Genomic DNA, 17,050 nt, shown 5'->3' with positions numbered 1-17,050 from the left:
AAAATTGTCTTTTTTTTTTTTTGTTTAAATCCTTGCTGGTAACTTCTCCCTCTTTTATAAAATTCACTCCAGATATCTTAGATTTGGTAGTGCATTGTTAGCTGATGTTCTTACCTAGCAATAAATAGATAACGATCAAAATATAGGAAGACAGAATAGATATGGACCCCTCCCCGAATTTGTACTTCATTTGCTGTTTTGTCTGTTAGCTTCTTAAAAGAACAGTTACATATGTATGAGCTTTGTCTCATTTATGCAATGTCCAGTGTTATTTTGGAGTTTCAATGAATGTATACATGAAGAGAAATAAGTAGTAATAACCTAGTAATGTTTTAACACCAGCATTGTGTTCATTAAACAAGTGTTTGTCTCCATCTTCTTTGTCTACTTTTTTTTATGGACATATCTTTCTCATGTAGTGTTATCTGGAAAACATCTTAACTTTTAAAAATAATTATATTATGGGAGAGCTTCCCTGAATGCCAAAATTCTCTTCTCAAAAAGCCAGAAGGTAGTAGTGGTAGAAGCACAACAGACTGTTATCTAGAAGTATTAGAAGCACATCAGACTTCTATAGAAGTGTTCTTCAAACCTAATATGAGGGATTGAAATGTGAAAGAATAGTTCAGTCCTAATCATCTGTTGGGTGACAGCTACAGTTACCAGTTGGTGCCAAGTTCTGAGGAAACTTCTACTGTATGGTGTCCATGCACCTCTAAGACGAGAGGTAAAATTTTTGGTGTCTTGAGGTTAGCTCCTTAAGTTATTAGAGCTCCTCCTGTAAACTTCAATTGCATGCCATGGTTTGGATGTCAATCTGAAAAATGCCTGGGAAATTTCAATGTAAATATTTTAGTAGCCTGATGTTTGATGACAGTTTCAATCATTTGATGTTACTTATACTAGAGCATTGAAAGTACCTCAAAAAAGAGTATGCAGTTCTGAGAACAGCACAGAAATCTGTTTCTTTAAATATACATTTTGAAACATTGCCAAAAATACTACAGCTGAAGTGTGCTTACAGGTCATTCAAGGCTACAGTGGAGTATTGATTGGACTGAGCATGTATGGTGATGACTGTGTATTCAGTGGAGGTCAGGTGTCTTCAGCAAAGACTAAGTAGGAGGTGGGGAACTACAGTCTAAGGCATAGAAAAATTATTGTGACTGGTGAGCTCAGATAGCAATGGTTGTCAACAGTAGTAAAATTTGAAACAACGGAGCCAGCATTAATCTAAATGGTAAAGGCAGCAAGACAACCTGGTGGAATTTCTCTTGTCCGAATTTAGCCGTTGTATAGTTAGGCATCTCAATTTCAAGTAGGTACTGTTTCAGAACAGTTGATCTCCTTTCTCTTATAATCACTCACTCTCTGGAAACAACTCTTGCTTCCTATTTATTGTGGATTGAACTCGGAATAGACAGCTGAGATTAAGTCAAATTAATACCAGTCCAAACCATGGGAGAACACTTGGAAACAGGTTATTGGAGGATTAAAAATGTAAATAAAAGCCCCACGTGTGAAAACTTTGGTTTTAAACCAAGTTTGGGGCAAACATTAGTGATTTGTAATAATCACCATGCCCATTTGAACATATTGAAGGTTGGACCTGGGAAAAGAATTGGACCAAAAAGCAGTCATGAGTAGCAAAGGAGTTATGTGCAATTGGAGCACAGAGAGTATAGATGGACTTTTTGGAAACACAGAGATAGAGCAGACTTGAAGGCAGGTATTCTGGAGATTCAGTTAACATATAGTGCCAGTATCCCAAATGAAAACAAATGGAAAGGGGAAGGAAGGAAAAAGCAGAAAATCATGAATTCACACTTTCGCTATCAATTAATTCCATGGTCAGGGAAGTGGGAAGAGCAAGCAGGTAGTTGGAAACTTTACACCCTTCCATGCACTATAGTATTGACAGCAAGCATGATTATGGAAATGGTAGAATTACGGTGTAGCAAAGGTAGGGGTGAGAAGTGAAGCATCCTTATAAAGGAATCTTGGGCTTGCTAAGGAATATTAATTTCCATGTGGAAACAAACCAAAATTTTTTGCACCTAAATACCTCAGTAGCAGCCCAGGAGAGACAATAATACACTTACTCAAAGGTCTAAACGAAAGAGCAGAACCAGGGGAGGGAGAAAACAGTTGCAGGAAGGCTGTAGTTGCTGCATTTGACAAGATTTGTCACCTTTTTCTTTCTTTGAAGGAGAGAGAAAATTGAGCAGAAAGTGGTGCTTTGATAGTCAAGCAGTATGCAGCAGGTTAGAATAGGTGGGCTTTTTCTCTACATGGGTCAACTGTCATTCTTAATCAGTGTTAGATGGGCTTGAGATTTAAAATTAGAGTGAATTATACATAGTTTTTTTTCTACTGGTATTTCAGCCTTTTGGTGGCTTTGGATTGAAGGTGTGAATTCACAGTTTCCCTGAACTGATAAATATAGGCTATTTTGGCAACACTCCACACTTCATCTTCTTCCCCGACTCCCTTCCAAGAATACAACTTACTTGCTCTTTTGTCCCACTGAGAACATCTCTGCTGCAAAATGAACTGTGGATCAGTGTCAGCAGAAAGTCGAAGTGGCAAATGTAACAAAAATTGAGGGAGGATGAGGGTAATGCAGTGCTGTAAGGTCCCTGACCTTGCGTACCCTGCAGGTGCAGAAGCACTACTGCTGACACCTGCACAGAGGAGGGGGAAAAGAAGTACCTGCCTGTCCAGGAGCACCTGGCACTTAGTGTGAGGTGATCCTGAAGCCACAGCTTCAATTGCTCCCAATTTAAAGCTGGTTATACTGTTAGAATTGAGTCTCTTGATGTATCATCTTAAATAGTTGAAAATTACAACTGAAAGCTGAATTTCCTGCATTACCAGAGGATGGTGTTGGACTGTTCAAGTACAGAGAAGGAACTCAACATTTAATTACTTTTTAAATTTGAACTAACTGGCCTGTTCATACTTTCTTGGAGTTGCAAGAACTACAGTTGGACTTTTTTTTTTAACCTCATCAGAGCCTTGTGCATAACTGCAATGTTGTGTATGGTTTTACGTATTAATGTTTTATGTTGCATATTATCATAACTTCCCTCTTCCTCTCCTGGCTATATTTTTTTTTTTTTTAAGCATCAGAGCCTTGTGCATAACTGCAATGTTGTGTATGGTTTTACGTATTAATGTTTTATGTTGCATATTATCATAACTTCCCTCTTCCTCTCCTGGCTATATTATTAGGTTGACTTATTTTGGATTCCTGAGCATCCATAGAGCTTTTATTTTTTTAAGAACTGCTTTAGGGTGGAGGTTGCAAGCAATATCAAGGGGAGCAGTAGTGCAAACAACTCTTTGCTTACTTGAAGATCTGAAACTGGGGCTACCGCTGTTCAGATAATAATTTATAGTATGGCTGATTAAATTCAATGGAATCTATTTTGGAGAAAAACAATGTCTGTCTTAGTGATGCCTTACAAAATTATCATGTAGGCTGGTGAAAGATATATTACTTAAAAGTTTAGCTAGGGATACAGAAGAACAAAGTTTTGAGTTTCAAGTTACGTGCTAACTAGATTTTGTGGAAGCATCTTTAGTTTGAGAGCTATTGTTTATAAATCATAGAGAAACTTTGAACTAAATAATTGGAATCTAAAATTGTTGACAAAAACAATGAAAATATAAAAGTTATTTACACTAAAGGGCTCTGATTTGATACCTAGAGAAGTGATTCTGTTTGTGACTTAATACAAAAAAACCACCAAACTTTGGGGGGAAAAGAACAACTCTACTTGTCCTCGGTTCAAGAGAGTCATTAAGGATTCTCAGTCACTTTCTGCTCTTGTTTTGCAGAATGCTTCAGTGGAATTAATTAAAATTGATGCATAAAATTCATTTTTTGCTGACTGTCTGGAAGTGAACAATTTTTAAAGTCTTAGTGAAACAAAGCAGATTCTGGGTGTTAACCCCCAGCAAACAATTGAAAATAAAGTGACAGATGTGCCTGTTATACACAGGTTAGAAGGTAGTGCAACTATCATAGAGCCTAAGTGAGCGAGACTTAACTGTGTAGCAGTAATGATTCTTCAGTACTCTTAAAAACGTGATCTTTAAAAATGTAGAAATAATTTTTTTCCAAGGCTTGTTTAAAAATGTCAAAATCTTCCTTTGCATTAAGGCTGCACGATGTGACTGTTGTAAGTCTCAAGGAACTCTCAAAGAGAAAGTGCAGTGGCGTGGCGAAATGAAACACTTTTGTGATCAGCACTGTTTGCTCCGTTTCTACTGTCAACAAAATGAACCGAATCTGGCAACCCAAAAAGGACCTGAGAACTTACACTATGGTATGTGCTGCTTTATGGCTGCTAAATGGCAAACAAGATGCTTCCTTTAAATGAAAAATTTAAAGCTGCATGAATTATTTCTTTGTTGTAATAAACTATGTTAGAGATTACCCTTTTTTTATTTTATCATCAGAGGCATCATTGAGCTGCTTGCTATTTTTTATCTTAGCTCTTTATTTTATTGCTTTTTTGAGAGCTGAAACATTGTCAGGTAATCAAACAGTTTTGTAATCACATTAAAAAAAAATACAACTTTTTAGGTTAAGCATAATTTTAGTGTTGTATCATCATGGGGACAGAAAATGTTTTCCTTTTTCATTGTGCTCCAGTTTGTCATTACTTGCTCTGTGGAAACACTTCTTTTCAAAATGTGTTTTGGTCACAGAGAGCAGATAAATGCACTAGGAATGAGAAAAGAAATAAATTAAATGGAATTAAAAGGAAATACATGGAAACTAAATGAGAACGGAATGAAAGTATCTAGATAAGAGGAATACGTTGCCTTTTTTCTTCCTTTTGGCAATAGGTACTGTGTAAATTTGCTGATGGGGGCTCAATGCATGTTGACGTGGTTTAAATGGCAAGTCAGGCAAAGTTCAAATAAATCAGCTTTTTAATTAATGTAATTATAGCAACACAAGTTCATTGTATGGCCATTTTCATATTTGAACACTTTGGTATTTACTTTTCTGAAAGAGACTATATTCACATCTGGATGGAGCATTGATTTAGCGTTTGCCTTTGTGTAAGGTTCAATGCCAGAGTAGTGAGGTGCCTATGAATGAGAAGTGTTGCGTGCAGTTCTCACCTGTGATACAGTACTAATCAGTGCTGTTAATTTAATGTTATCCTGATGATAGATGTTGTCTGAGTTGCTTACTGAAATTTGCTTTGATTCTAAAAAAGGGGAAAAAAAATCTAAAAATGTTTTCTTACATTTTTAGATCAGGGCTGTCAAACCCCCCGAACAAAAATAACAGTAAGTATATATATTTAACACACATATGTAATATAATTAGATGTATTTAAAATGTGAGATCCCGGTGACTTAAAGGGATGCTATTAAAAAACAAAAAATTAGTATCTTTGAATGAAACTAAGCTAAATTTGTGGAGTTTTTTTAGTCTTTTTCACATCAGTAGTTGAAAATAAATTTTTAAGTGTTCATATTTTGTCTTTTCAATGTCTTTGGGAAAACCAAATCATCAGCCTTGTATTTTACATCTATAGTGCATGAAAGCGTTGTCTAAAAGTTAATCCACAAACTGTGTATCTTATTCATGTGTTTAGACTGATTCAGTGTATTTATTGAGTGTAAAAAGGGAAGAGAATTTCACTGGTCGATTAGAATATTAAGGTTGTATCTCAGCTTTGAAAAGCTGAAAATAAAGCTTCAGATCTTAAATTATAATTCCCAAGAGTAGAATAATTGGTGCTCAAGGTCTGATTGACTTTGCTGCAGGTGACAGAGTAGGGAAGTGTAACCTTTTGCAGGATCACTGTCTGGGAGGGTGGGGATCATTGGTGGAGCAGCAGCCTTCATTTTGAGTTATATTTTTTTGTCAGCTTGTCAAAAGTATTATTAATAATATTTTTTTCAGTTAGCTTAGTGTATTTTGAAATGTAGTTTTGTTTTGATTTGTTTGTCATGTGGAAGATCTCAGAACTGCCTATTTTTCCATGAAAAAATTGACTCACCTTTTTAATGCAAATAGGCTTCTGTAAGGTAAATCTTAGATTTAAGTGAAAGTATTTTGATGGCATTATAAAATGCAATAATGAAAAACACAGAAAATAAGATTGCTTGGGTAACTAGAGACATCAGACAAGCAAAACTGTCATGTTAAAAACATCTAATGCTTCGTATTTAATGATGTTAGTTCAGTCCATAAATTTTTAAAGATCATATAAAACCTATGTGTGATACAGTATTTTTTTTAATATTTTAGAAAGTGTACGCCTGTTAAATAAAGTCTACTGCTGTTCTTATGACTTGACTTTCCATATTTAAAAGGATATGTGGGACTAGTCTTACTACATATGACCAAATAAAAGTGACAGTCTGTTTCTTAAATCAGGTTCTAAAACAGGTGCTAGGGGACAAAAAACATGTCTGGAACAAGAGGTTTTTTACCTGTTGACTGCAGTTTGGTGCAGTTTGAGCATTATGTGATGTTCCCAAGTATTTGTTGTCATTATTGTAGAGCCAGCAGGGGGAGCTCGAAGTTCATACTTTAGGTAGTAAAAAATTGTTTAGAGATACTTTATTTAGAAATACATTTTTTTAAAAAATGTGGTCTTTGGATTATAGTGTAGTTCAAGAAGGTTAGACCTTGAGCCAGAAGGTTTTTATGCTACTTATAGTGAATTCTTTTTACAGCTAAAATTATTTTTTAAGTTATAGAATAGCTTAAATTGCACTTTCATTTAAACAAGAATATAAAAATGAATATCTTAAGAGTATCTTAAATTAAAAAAAAGGAAAGGAAAATGAGCCAGAAGTTGTTAATCAAAGTGCTAGCCCTGACTGAGCAAAATACAACTATACATTCCTGGCAGTGGCAGCTCATTACTAGAAATGTAGAATAGTTTGCAATTAAAGAATAATAGTTGGTGCTGTTGTGTTATGCTGTTGTGAGCTTTCTTTTCAGTATCTCATATATGAAAAGTATCAACTGATATATTAAATCAAGAACGTTGTGTTGAAATCAGTGTGGTGTAACGGCATGTTCTCTTTTATTTGCTTGTCTGTAGGGCTCAGCACCACCACCTTCTCCAACACCTAACAGAGAAATGAAGAACAAAGCAGTTCTTTGCAAGCCTTTGACAATGACAAAAGCCACATACTGTAAACCTCATATGCAGACAAAATCTTGTCAGACAGGTAACTTGAACTGTACTGGAACTACTCATTTCTTCATTGCAGATATTTTTAACTGTTACTGCCTTGGAACATATTGCAAATATTCTGATTTTTTTCCCTAAACTGCAGGTGTAAAATATATTTAAGTACCTGGCAGTGTTTGCCTTTTTCTTTTTTCTTTTAATAGAAGATGATTGGAAAAAAGAGTATGTCCCAGTGCCTATTCCTGTACCTGTCTATGTTCCGGTGCCTATGAATATGTATAGTCAAAATGTTCCTGTTCCTACAGCGGTTCCTGTTCCTGTAAGTGAGACTTCAGCTTCATTTTTAAATTGGCATCCATTCACCTGCATGTGTGGGACCACTTTGTATTGTTGACAGTTCGCATTCTGGTCCATCTAAAGGATTGCAGGATGCTGCGGCACTATTTATTGAAAAAGCATTAGAAATCTGACAGTGGCACATAATTTCCTGATTGTTCTTTAGGACCTATCTGCCTGCTTTAAGTGTGAAAGTTTTGTGCTGCTGAACTTTCTAGGAACAATTCTGAGTGATACTTTTGTCTTTGCTGAATAAACATTAAACAGCAAGATTTGTTCTGGTAATGGGTAAACTGAAAGATTGTGTTGGAGAGGGATGGCAGAGTGGGATAAACAGAAGGAAGAAAAAAAAAAAAACCCAAACCTTGTGCCAGCAAAAGAAAATAACTCGAAGTTAAATTTGTTATCACTTACGTATCGAATCTCATCCAAATGGTGGGAAAAAAACCAACCCCTGAATTCCTAAAATTCTGTGTTTCATAAGCAAGCCACTAAAACAGGATGCTGATTTGTCCAAACTGTTAGTGTGAAGTTACAGTCAGACAGCTTTGAAGCTCCAAAGTCCCTTCTGTTCTTACTTTGACCCACTATATTTTGTCATATTTAATTTTTTTCTGTACCCTTTCCTGCTTTCCCTTCTGTTCTCAGTCAATTACATTGAATTTTTTTAACCTGTCAACATTTTTTTGTTAGCCCACGCTGAAGTGATATGTTTCTAATTGGTATTAACTCCGTGTTTTAGAATAGGGGTGTAGAGTTTGTTTCTGTGTTGACTGCTGTTGATGCTTTGTTGCAGCATTTTTTCTTTTCTTTTCTAATTATCTCTTCCTCCCTGTCTGCACAGGTGCCAGTTCCAGTTTTCTTGCCCACTACTCTGGATAGCAGTGAGAAAATCCTTGCAGCAGTAGAAGAGCTGAGGGGAAAAGTGCCCTCAAATCCTCTGGAAACTGAGCTGCTGAACTTATCAGGGATGGTACCTGAACAGGATGGAAAAGCTGAAGCTTCTGATGTGGCCAGTGAGTTTCCTGCTGAGTTTTTGACTCTTTGGAGTGCTGGGGTGTACGTGTGGGTGTGTGTGAATCAAGAGAAGGTTTGGGGTTTTTTTATTTTAGGGGAAGATTCTTTGAGTACAACAGTGCTATTATTGAGTCCTTATATTAAGTTAAAATCTTAATTATTTAAATATTTTTAAAGATCATTTTAGCACATTTGAAATACAGAAAACTTTCTGAAGTCTGTTGTGTGACTTCGGTGTGCTGAACCAGATATTTGTCTTTAAAAACGTAGGCATTCCCTTTGCTTGCACCAGCTCCCTGGCTGATGGCAAGCAGTCATCCAGGCTTGCACACACGTTTTCTTCTCAGCATAACTCAAAACAAGCCAAAACCAATCCATTCTTTCTCCCAGAAAAACTCAAGTCAAAAGTTTAGGGAAAGTGATCTCCGTAGCTTTGTCTTACAGGTGTGAACACAACTTTCTCTGAACAAGGTGGGATATGACAGGGGTCTGATCTCTTTGTAGTAACACGTTACTAGGCATATTTTATGTTGGGTGTGGGGAAGTGTTAAAACTAAGAGAAACACGTTTCACAAGTGGAACTGTGATCAACAAAACCGGGTGACCTAATGATGCTTTCGCTCTAGATTGATCCTGACCTGCAAGTATCATCTCTTTGGGGATAGTAATGCATCAGCTGATAGATCATTGGGGTTGCGATGCTGAAATGGCTTGTCATCCCACCAGCTCATCTAAAAGGAGAGAACTGTCTGGGACAACTTTACAGCTGAAGATCAAAAAACCCCGCATATCCTGTAATGATATTTTTGTAGTGCACATACCTCTTTGCCCCTCTTTCCTAGCTTTGCCTGCCAAAATCCTTGTCTCTTCTGTATCTTCCCAGGAGAATTTGCCTTCTCTTCCAAAAACTAGATTTTAAGGTTTTTCCATTACTCAAGTGAAATTTTAGTGTGGTTTTTTTTTTTTTTCCCCAAGCTGTTTCAACAGATGTCTCAAAGGATGTTGATAAATGATATGAACTTATGCTTTGGGCCTGGTATGTAGGAGGCCAGTGGTACTGCAGTCCCAGAAGGCTTATTGTTTTCCAGACTGTTGCCATTCCTCCACTAAAGCTGGACATTTCTGGTAGTGCCGCAAGGTTGTCATTTGTAGTTCCTTGCTCTCTTTTGCGAAGTGCAGCTAGCTGAATGGGTAGATGTATGAGATCAGAGCTTGCTTGTTTGCAGAGAACTGAATTCGGAGAAATCTGTCTTTGTCAGAAGTTGGAAAGAGGTCAAGCTTTTGTTTCTCTCTGCCTGCCTGCCTTGTTTGCTTTTGTAGGATCTCTTTCACAGACTTGAAAGTCTGTTCTGTTGCGGGCAGAATCATGTAGAAAAATAGATAGTTAGGTTTGTCGAGCTTGTTTGAGTTCGGTGATTGGTTGATATGATCCAGATTTGCCAGTATTTGATTTTCTATACACGTGCCTTGCTGACTTGTCTTAATGAAGAAGGACAGATGGGCTAGTAAGTATCTTTTCTGTTTGAAGGAAATCAGATTGGAGAAGTAAATCTGAGATCCCAAGAACAACAAAACCTAGGATGGTGATGAGCAGACAAGCAGCTTTAGAACCAACAGCTTCTAATGTTCTAAATCTGTCCTGTTTTGACTAATGTGTTGGTTAAAATAAGGAGAGTTTTTCCTTTCTTTTTTTTTTTTTTTTTGACAGGTGTGATAGTTGAGTCAAATCTACTAAACTCGGAAACAGAGGCACGGACAAGCTTGCCTGATGTTCCATATGAACCAGACCTTGATATTGAAATAGACTTTCCAAGAGGTATTTTTTCTGTCATTTTAATAAATATTGTGAAGTGGGCATTGTGGGCAACCATTGTACTTTGTTTCATCGTCCTCTCAGAGGAGCTTTATTTGATTGCAAGATCCACATGACTGACTGTTAGGTAAAACTTTGCCATGTCTTTGCAAGCCTGGGGACTTCTGAATTAGTTCCTCCATCTTTCTAAATACAGTATTTGAAACAATGCAAAGAAAAGGGGGAATTAACCTTTCACAAATGAACTTGGCTGCATCACTTGGTTTTAGACATGGACGTAGGAAAGCTATTTTGAAGGCTCAAAGACTCAGATGGCATGTGTCATGGAAAACAATAATGAATGCATTCTTCAATCACCGGGTATTTCCGTGGGAAATGGTGGTTTAGAGCAGAAATGACAGAAGGGCAAATTTCCCACTCAAGTTTGTTAGAAAATTGCAAGCTGGTATGCTGCACATCACTTGTGTTACCTTTTAGTATCTTGTTAATGTCCATACCTGTATTTGAAAAAGGTAGCGTTATTTGGATTAGCAGGGAAATCACTACTTTGAGACCTTTCTTGAAAGAAGGTCTTGGTTTTATGTATTAAAATTTCTACCACTCTACAGAATGCAGGCAACAGTGTCTGTTTCCTTATACCGTGTCCTACTCAATCCAAGATCCAAGAAAGCTCCTGGCTGTAGCTAGTGTCTCCTTTGACATAGCTTCTCTTGGACATAAAACTCTTATACCTCCCCTGGATAGCTTCTGTGTCTGATCTTGAAAGTCTCCTTTTGCCTCATGCCATAGATATCTGCACTAGATGCTGAGGCTGTGTTTCTCAGTTTGATGCATGTCTAATCCAAAGATCAAGTCTAGGGGTTAGTCTGACCTTAGTCTTAGGACTTTTATTAGCCAGATGCATACTAGATTTTTTAACCCTCTTTGTAAGTAAGGTTTGGTACATGAGAAAGAAAAACCATGAAAGAAAAAAATAAAGTGGAATAGTAAATAATAGCAGTTTGTAATAGATATTGATTACACTGAAGTGCTTCTGAGAGAAGATTCTTTGAGGTAGCAGGAGAAGGACTGGTGTTTAGCCTGGGACAGAGTTCTTAAAATCTTTGCATGTGAGTGCTGTTTCATCTGGACCAGTTTGAATGGTGTCTTGAGTAGTAAGGTGGTGAAATCAGACTAACTATCAGAAGAGCATTCAGTTTTGAATGAAGACATTGTTTGAGGGTTGAACCATCCTCAGTAAAGTAAATAAAGGTGGAACTTGCAACATTAAATCCATTCATAGGTTGTCTCATTCCGCTGTGTTGCCTGAAATGGAGTGAAATATTGCCTGAAATGTTAAGTAAATAGTATTTTGACATATTACCATATATCTGTTTACTGAAATTACGGTAATATCCATCATGAGCTAGTCCTCCACCACTTGTATAAATACAGACTAAAACCAGTTTCTCTGAAAGAGTTTACATTCTGATTCTTAATGTTTTTAACCAAGTATAACGTGCTATGTAAAATATAAAACTTGAACAGAAATTATGGAAATACACGAACCAAAGTGCATGTAGCAAGTTAACTTGTATTTTTTCCACTCACAGGTGCTCATTCTCACCATAACTTAAACTTCTTAATACCAAAGACTGCCTAGGCAGGAAAAATTGTGTAAGGGTCCATAGTAAGAAATGCTGCCTTAGTGACTTGAGATAGTGCTTGAAAACATTAAGCATTGTGTCCTTTACAATTTATTTAGAAATAAACATTTTGATAGCTTTTCCTTACTTTCAAAGTAAGAATAGGTTTATTTCCTCTTACCAAAATGTTTATACGTGTGCTTTTGGTAATGTTTATGTTTGGGCTTTTGTGGACCCCTTATGTTAATGCACGCTGATATGGTTCACTGTTTTTTTTCAAACCAATATTATTCAAAAGATGTTTAGAAATAAGTTTCTGTTAATGTATTTTCAGCAACTGAGGAGCTTGATACAGAAAATGAGTTTTTGTTACCTCCTGTTTTTGGGGAAGAATACGAGGAACAGCCAAGGCCTCGGTCCAAAAAGAAGGTAATTTTGTCATGCTATTAAAAAAAATCAAAAAAGCACAAAATTTAAGTGGGGGAAAAATATGCCAGTTTGGTTTTTTTTTCAGTTCTCATACTGCTCTAAAATGTGTTACTGCCTATTCATGCCTAATATCCTATCTTTATGAAGTAAATTGAAATATTTCAAAGAATAAAACTATTTCACTCCTATGTCTGTTGCAGTTAACTATTGGATTTAATAGGAGTGTGATTTCTAAATTCTGATCCCATTTTTGCTTCACATTGGTAGAACTGTGATGTAGTATACTATTGTGTATGTACTTAACTGTACTCTTAGTAATGCTTTTCTACCTTCTACTTTGTTCAAAGTTGTCATGGTTTAATTTGATAGTGAAATGGAAGAATGTTGGCATTACCATGGCTTATAATGGGAGCTATAACATCTCCTATATAAAATAGTTTAAAAAGAAGTTCTTACCTGCTTGTAATTTTCCCAGATTTTATTTTCAGTCAAAAATCTTAGTTTAGACATTGCAAATAAATTAGCCATATTCTTTTATTTGGAAGGAAACTTAACAGGAAATAGTTTCTGGTGCCTGACACAAAGCTGAAATGGTTTTGTTGCAATAGCTGCAGTAGATATTGCAGCTTTAAAAAAACCAGCCAACTTCTAATAAAACTTTCGAAGAATAAATGTGTCTTTCTAGTTTTAAATTTGGAGTCTAAACTGTTGGTATTACACTGGCTTTTCCGTTGATGGCTTTGGTTGAGCTTTCTGACGTAGATTTGTAGCATCTTTAACTTCCTGCACATTAACACAATGAAATCCTATAAATCCACTGAACTATTTGGTGCATCATGTGTTTGTTGCTTAATACGATATAACCAATACAGTAACTCCATTATCAAAAATTATTCTGTCTGCTTTAGGAACCAGTTTGAAAGGCAAATTAGAAACATCTGTCAGCTTAAGTAAATACTGTCCTTAGAAGTATGTTCAACACAGAAACTACCTACTGAATGAAGCATGTGTTTCTTTACACTGAACATTCAGTTTGTAATTTGGCCTGCAGCTTGCTTATTCTGCCCAGCTGCTGTGTTATTGGTGTCAGCGGCTGTCGGCGGTGTTAACCACTGTGTTTCAATGGCAGGGGGTGAAGAGGAAAGCAGTGTCAGAATACCAGTCTCACGATGACAGCTCTGAAAACTCAGAGTGTAGTTTTCCATTCAAATACGCGTATGGTGTAAATGCATGGAAGCACTGGGTAAAGTCTCGGCATTTAGATGAAGAGCTTCCAGAATTAGAGGAACTGAAATCAAGTAAGTATTTCCAAAAATTTGGCATCCAGATTCTTATTTGGTAGGGAGAATTGCTGTACTCGTCTGATTTTCAGCTGGAATTTTTAATAGAAGTTTTCACGTGTCCCTAATGATCCTACAATGACTGGGATTATTTTACCACAGAGTTGCCAAACTTTTTTTTCCTAGTTTTCCCTACTTGGTTCAAAATGCTGGGTCTCACACTTCTCGTGCAAGCCAGGACAGCGCCTTCCTGGCTCTTCTGACTTTCCGTGACCATTTTGATTTTTTTGTTTGCATCCTGTTTTTCCTCATATTCTAACTCGCCTTGGAATTCACTCCTTTTCTGGACTTCTAAATTGCAAGGGAGGGGCATCCTACTCTTTTTCCTGGAAAGAGATCTTCATCTGAGGCTGGCATTACCTGGCTGTGGAGCTCTGAGACGAGGTGGCCTTCGCTCCTGTGGAGCCTTGCTGCTCTTTCTGTAACGCTCCTCTGTGTGTACATTTGTACTGTGAGGGAAAAGGGGGATTGCTGCTACTCCTGCTGTTCTTCAGCTCCCACGTGCATCTTAGCACCCTTGTGTTATGCTGTTGGATCTTTGGAAACTGCCATTTCCCCTGAAGGTCTCCCTCTACAGCACTGTGTTCACTTCAGCATCTTGGGCCACTTCTGTGTCATCCTCAGCTGTGCATGACAGTACATTCATCAGTGGGTGATACTGCGTTTGGTTAACTAGACTTTACTCTAGTAGCCTTGTTTATTTTAATATAGACCTAACATTTGAACTACTTAGTACATTTAGACTCATTCATTGGTTAGTGGAGAGGACATCAAGTCAGTTTCCTGCTCTTCAGTCCAAAAATACCCCATCCCACTCCCAGTGTGTAATAATACTGTTGTATAATGTAGCATTTTTTTCTTTATTTTACAGCAAAGTCTGTGAAATTAAAGGAAGATCTATTATCACATACTTCAGCTGAGTTAAACTATGGGTTGACACATTTTGTCAATGAAATTCGAAGGCCAAATGGAGAGAACTATGCACCTGACAGCATCTATTATCTGTGTCTTGGGATTCAGGAGGTTAGTAGAGGCTGTAGAGATGGAAAGCAGAGCTGCTGATTTGACTCTAACCCACTTCAGTGGAAGAATGGAGATAATGTGGATTTATTGGCTAGGAGCTATTCTTAATATAATGGCTATGATCTGGAACACAGAGAGGCTGCTGTGTAAATCGCATTGTAGAAAGCTGTCTATACAGAAAATGAGTTTGCAGACCCATCCTGAAATCTCAAATGTAAACTGGTATATTGTAATAATTTTAAGCTTGTTGCTGGGTTAAAGCAAGGAATTTGCAGTCTAAAATGACATAATTTTTCCAAATGCTGTGCTTCATTTTATTTGCCAAAGATGTCTTAATGTAAAAGCAGAATGAAACAAGGAATAATCTGTAAAGGTTTTACTAATTCAGTTACTTAGCGTAGAGTGGAAACAAGCTATTTGAAGTGTCTTTTTGGGAGAGTCTAATTTACTGATTATTGCAGACTGTGGGCAGTGAGGAAATTCTGCTATATTTACTGTCTTGCACACACACACCCCTGCCCCCAAATTGCAATTACATTGTATTTCAAAGCAAAAGGGAGTGAGTTTAGATGTATCGTATGCGAAGGCAATAATACATCACTAGATAATTAGAAAAGCTGTTCCACAGCTTATCTTTTACGCAGAGGATGTCTTAATTTTTGGTACATAAGAAAAATCATAGTTAAAATAAGCCATGTTCAGAGCTGTGAACACAGAAAATTTCATTCAAGTTAAAAAGCAATAAAAAATGCGTATGGTGTGGAAAGCAAGCTGTTCACAGGCTTTGCAATCCTGCTTAAACTTTTTTTTATACTTAAGGTGGACGTGAATCAAATAACAAATCTTGTAATCAAAATCTTAAAATAAATAATACTCCACTGATTTTTCTGTATTGAGAGTATGCAGAATTAAGGAGTTAGTTGATATCTTTCCCTCATGGTTGAAGTTGGAGAAGCGAGCATTCATTGTTCGGCATTCTAGTCGATATTGCTACAAAGCGTGTTTCAAATTCAGCTAGCTTTCTGCCGCTGCACTTGCATGATGTACTGTCTTCCTGTATCTTTCTGTTGAATTGGAAATACTCATATTAAGCTGATACATAGAGAGATACATAGAGAGAGCTATGTGTTTATAAAATGGAACTCAACTAATATCTTCTTTTCGCCTTTCTCTTTGTGCCTTTGACATTGTCTATCTTGTATACTGTGAAAGCTAGTTACGTGTAAAACGTTTTTGGTTTTGTTTTTTAGCTCATCAGAACCAAACCACCAGTTTGTGTGGCACAACACAATTATCATGAGCCCTAATACACATACACAACTCTGGAACATTAGAGGAACGACTTGTGGTCATGTTACTGTAATTATTGCTTATACTTAGTGTCCAGTATTTAATTCAGGTGATGTTAACAGCGCCATTTCATTGGCCCAGTTGTGCCACTGCTATTCAGACTGATAGGAAGATGTGCCTTATTCTGAAGAGTTTGCATTTCACAAAGGCAGACAGCAAGTGAGGGACAGAAACATGTAAGTGTGTGAGCTGTCGAGGGCTGCAGCCAACATCTGTGTGCTAATGGCAAATTGTTTGTATATGGGTATGTGTTACCCATCTGAAGAAACAGATTTGAACAAGTTAGTGGTACGTTAAATGCAACATAGTTGTTGCAATGTGCAACAGAACTCTATTGGCTTCTAGTATTTTCTTAGTCCTTCTTTCCACCTGACAACCCTGATGCGTGTACTCCTGAAAGATAATAAATTGTCTGCTACTGCATAAAAGATACTGGCTCTGTTTAACTCAGAAGGGGCTCAGAGGAGTTTGATGCCATTTAAGGATAAAGTTGTGCCAAAGATCAGCAATATTTTGCTAACTTAGAGTAAGTTTCTCTTCAAAGGAAGAGAAAGTGGAAGCCATAGGTTAGAAAAAAAGCACTTTCCCCCTGCACCAGAATTGCTGCACCCACTGTGGCTATTTATGGGCTCAGATTGGAGCTTTTCCTCCTGGGTGTAATATGGTTTGAGCACAGGGGAAGTGCTCAGGAGTCTTCCAAGTCTTAACTTGGCATAAGCAATCCGGGAGGTTCCTGGAATGCGTCGATGATAACTTCCTTCTCCAAGTGGTAGAGGAGCCAACGAGGAGAGGTGCTATGCTGGACCTTATTCTCACCAACAAGGAGGGGCTGGTGGGGAATGTGAAGCTCAAGGGCAGCCTGGGCTGCAGTGACCATGAAAAGGTGGAGTTCAAGATCCTGAGGGCACTGAGGAGGGCGCAGAGCAAGCTCACTAC

General features: G+C 37.3%; 1 protein-coding gene across 1 annotated transcript in view; it reads left to right on the top strand.

The window, feature by feature from the left end:
- ZMYM2 (zinc finger MYM-type containing 2) overlaps window positions 1–17,050 on the top strand; it is a 97,411-nt gene that overhangs the window by 70,668 nt on the left and 9,693 nt on the right. Inside the window, exons 13-21 of the mRNA XM_009279369.2 lie at window positions 4,169–4,334; window positions 5,279–5,313; window positions 7,089–7,218; window positions 7,385–7,500; window positions 8,362–8,533; window positions 10,243–10,350; window positions 12,307–12,401; window positions 13,531–13,699; window positions 14,613–14,764. Coding sequence (XP_009277644.1) covers window positions 4,169–4,334; window positions 5,279–5,313; window positions 7,089–7,218; window positions 7,385–7,500; window positions 8,362–8,533; window positions 10,243–10,350; window positions 12,307–12,401; window positions 13,531–13,699; window positions 14,613–14,764 — 1,143 coding nt within the window. The remainder of the gene's footprint in view (window positions 1–4,168; window positions 4,335–5,278; window positions 5,314–7,088; window positions 7,219–7,384; window positions 7,501–8,361; window positions 8,534–10,242; window positions 10,351–12,306; window positions 12,402–13,530; window positions 13,700–14,612; window positions 14,765–17,050) is intronic.

Source organism: Aptenodytes forsteri, unplaced genomic scaffold, assembly GCF_000699145.1.
Source record: "Aptenodytes forsteri isolate BGI_AS27 unplaced genomic scaffold, ASM69914v1 Scaffold307, whole genome shotgun sequence".
Classification (NCBI taxonomy): domain Eukaryota; kingdom Metazoa; phylum Chordata; class Aves; order Sphenisciformes; family Spheniscidae; genus Aptenodytes; species Aptenodytes forsteri.
Note: the sequence above shows the minus strand (reverse complement) of the source record. Positions and strands in the feature narration are given on the sequence as shown.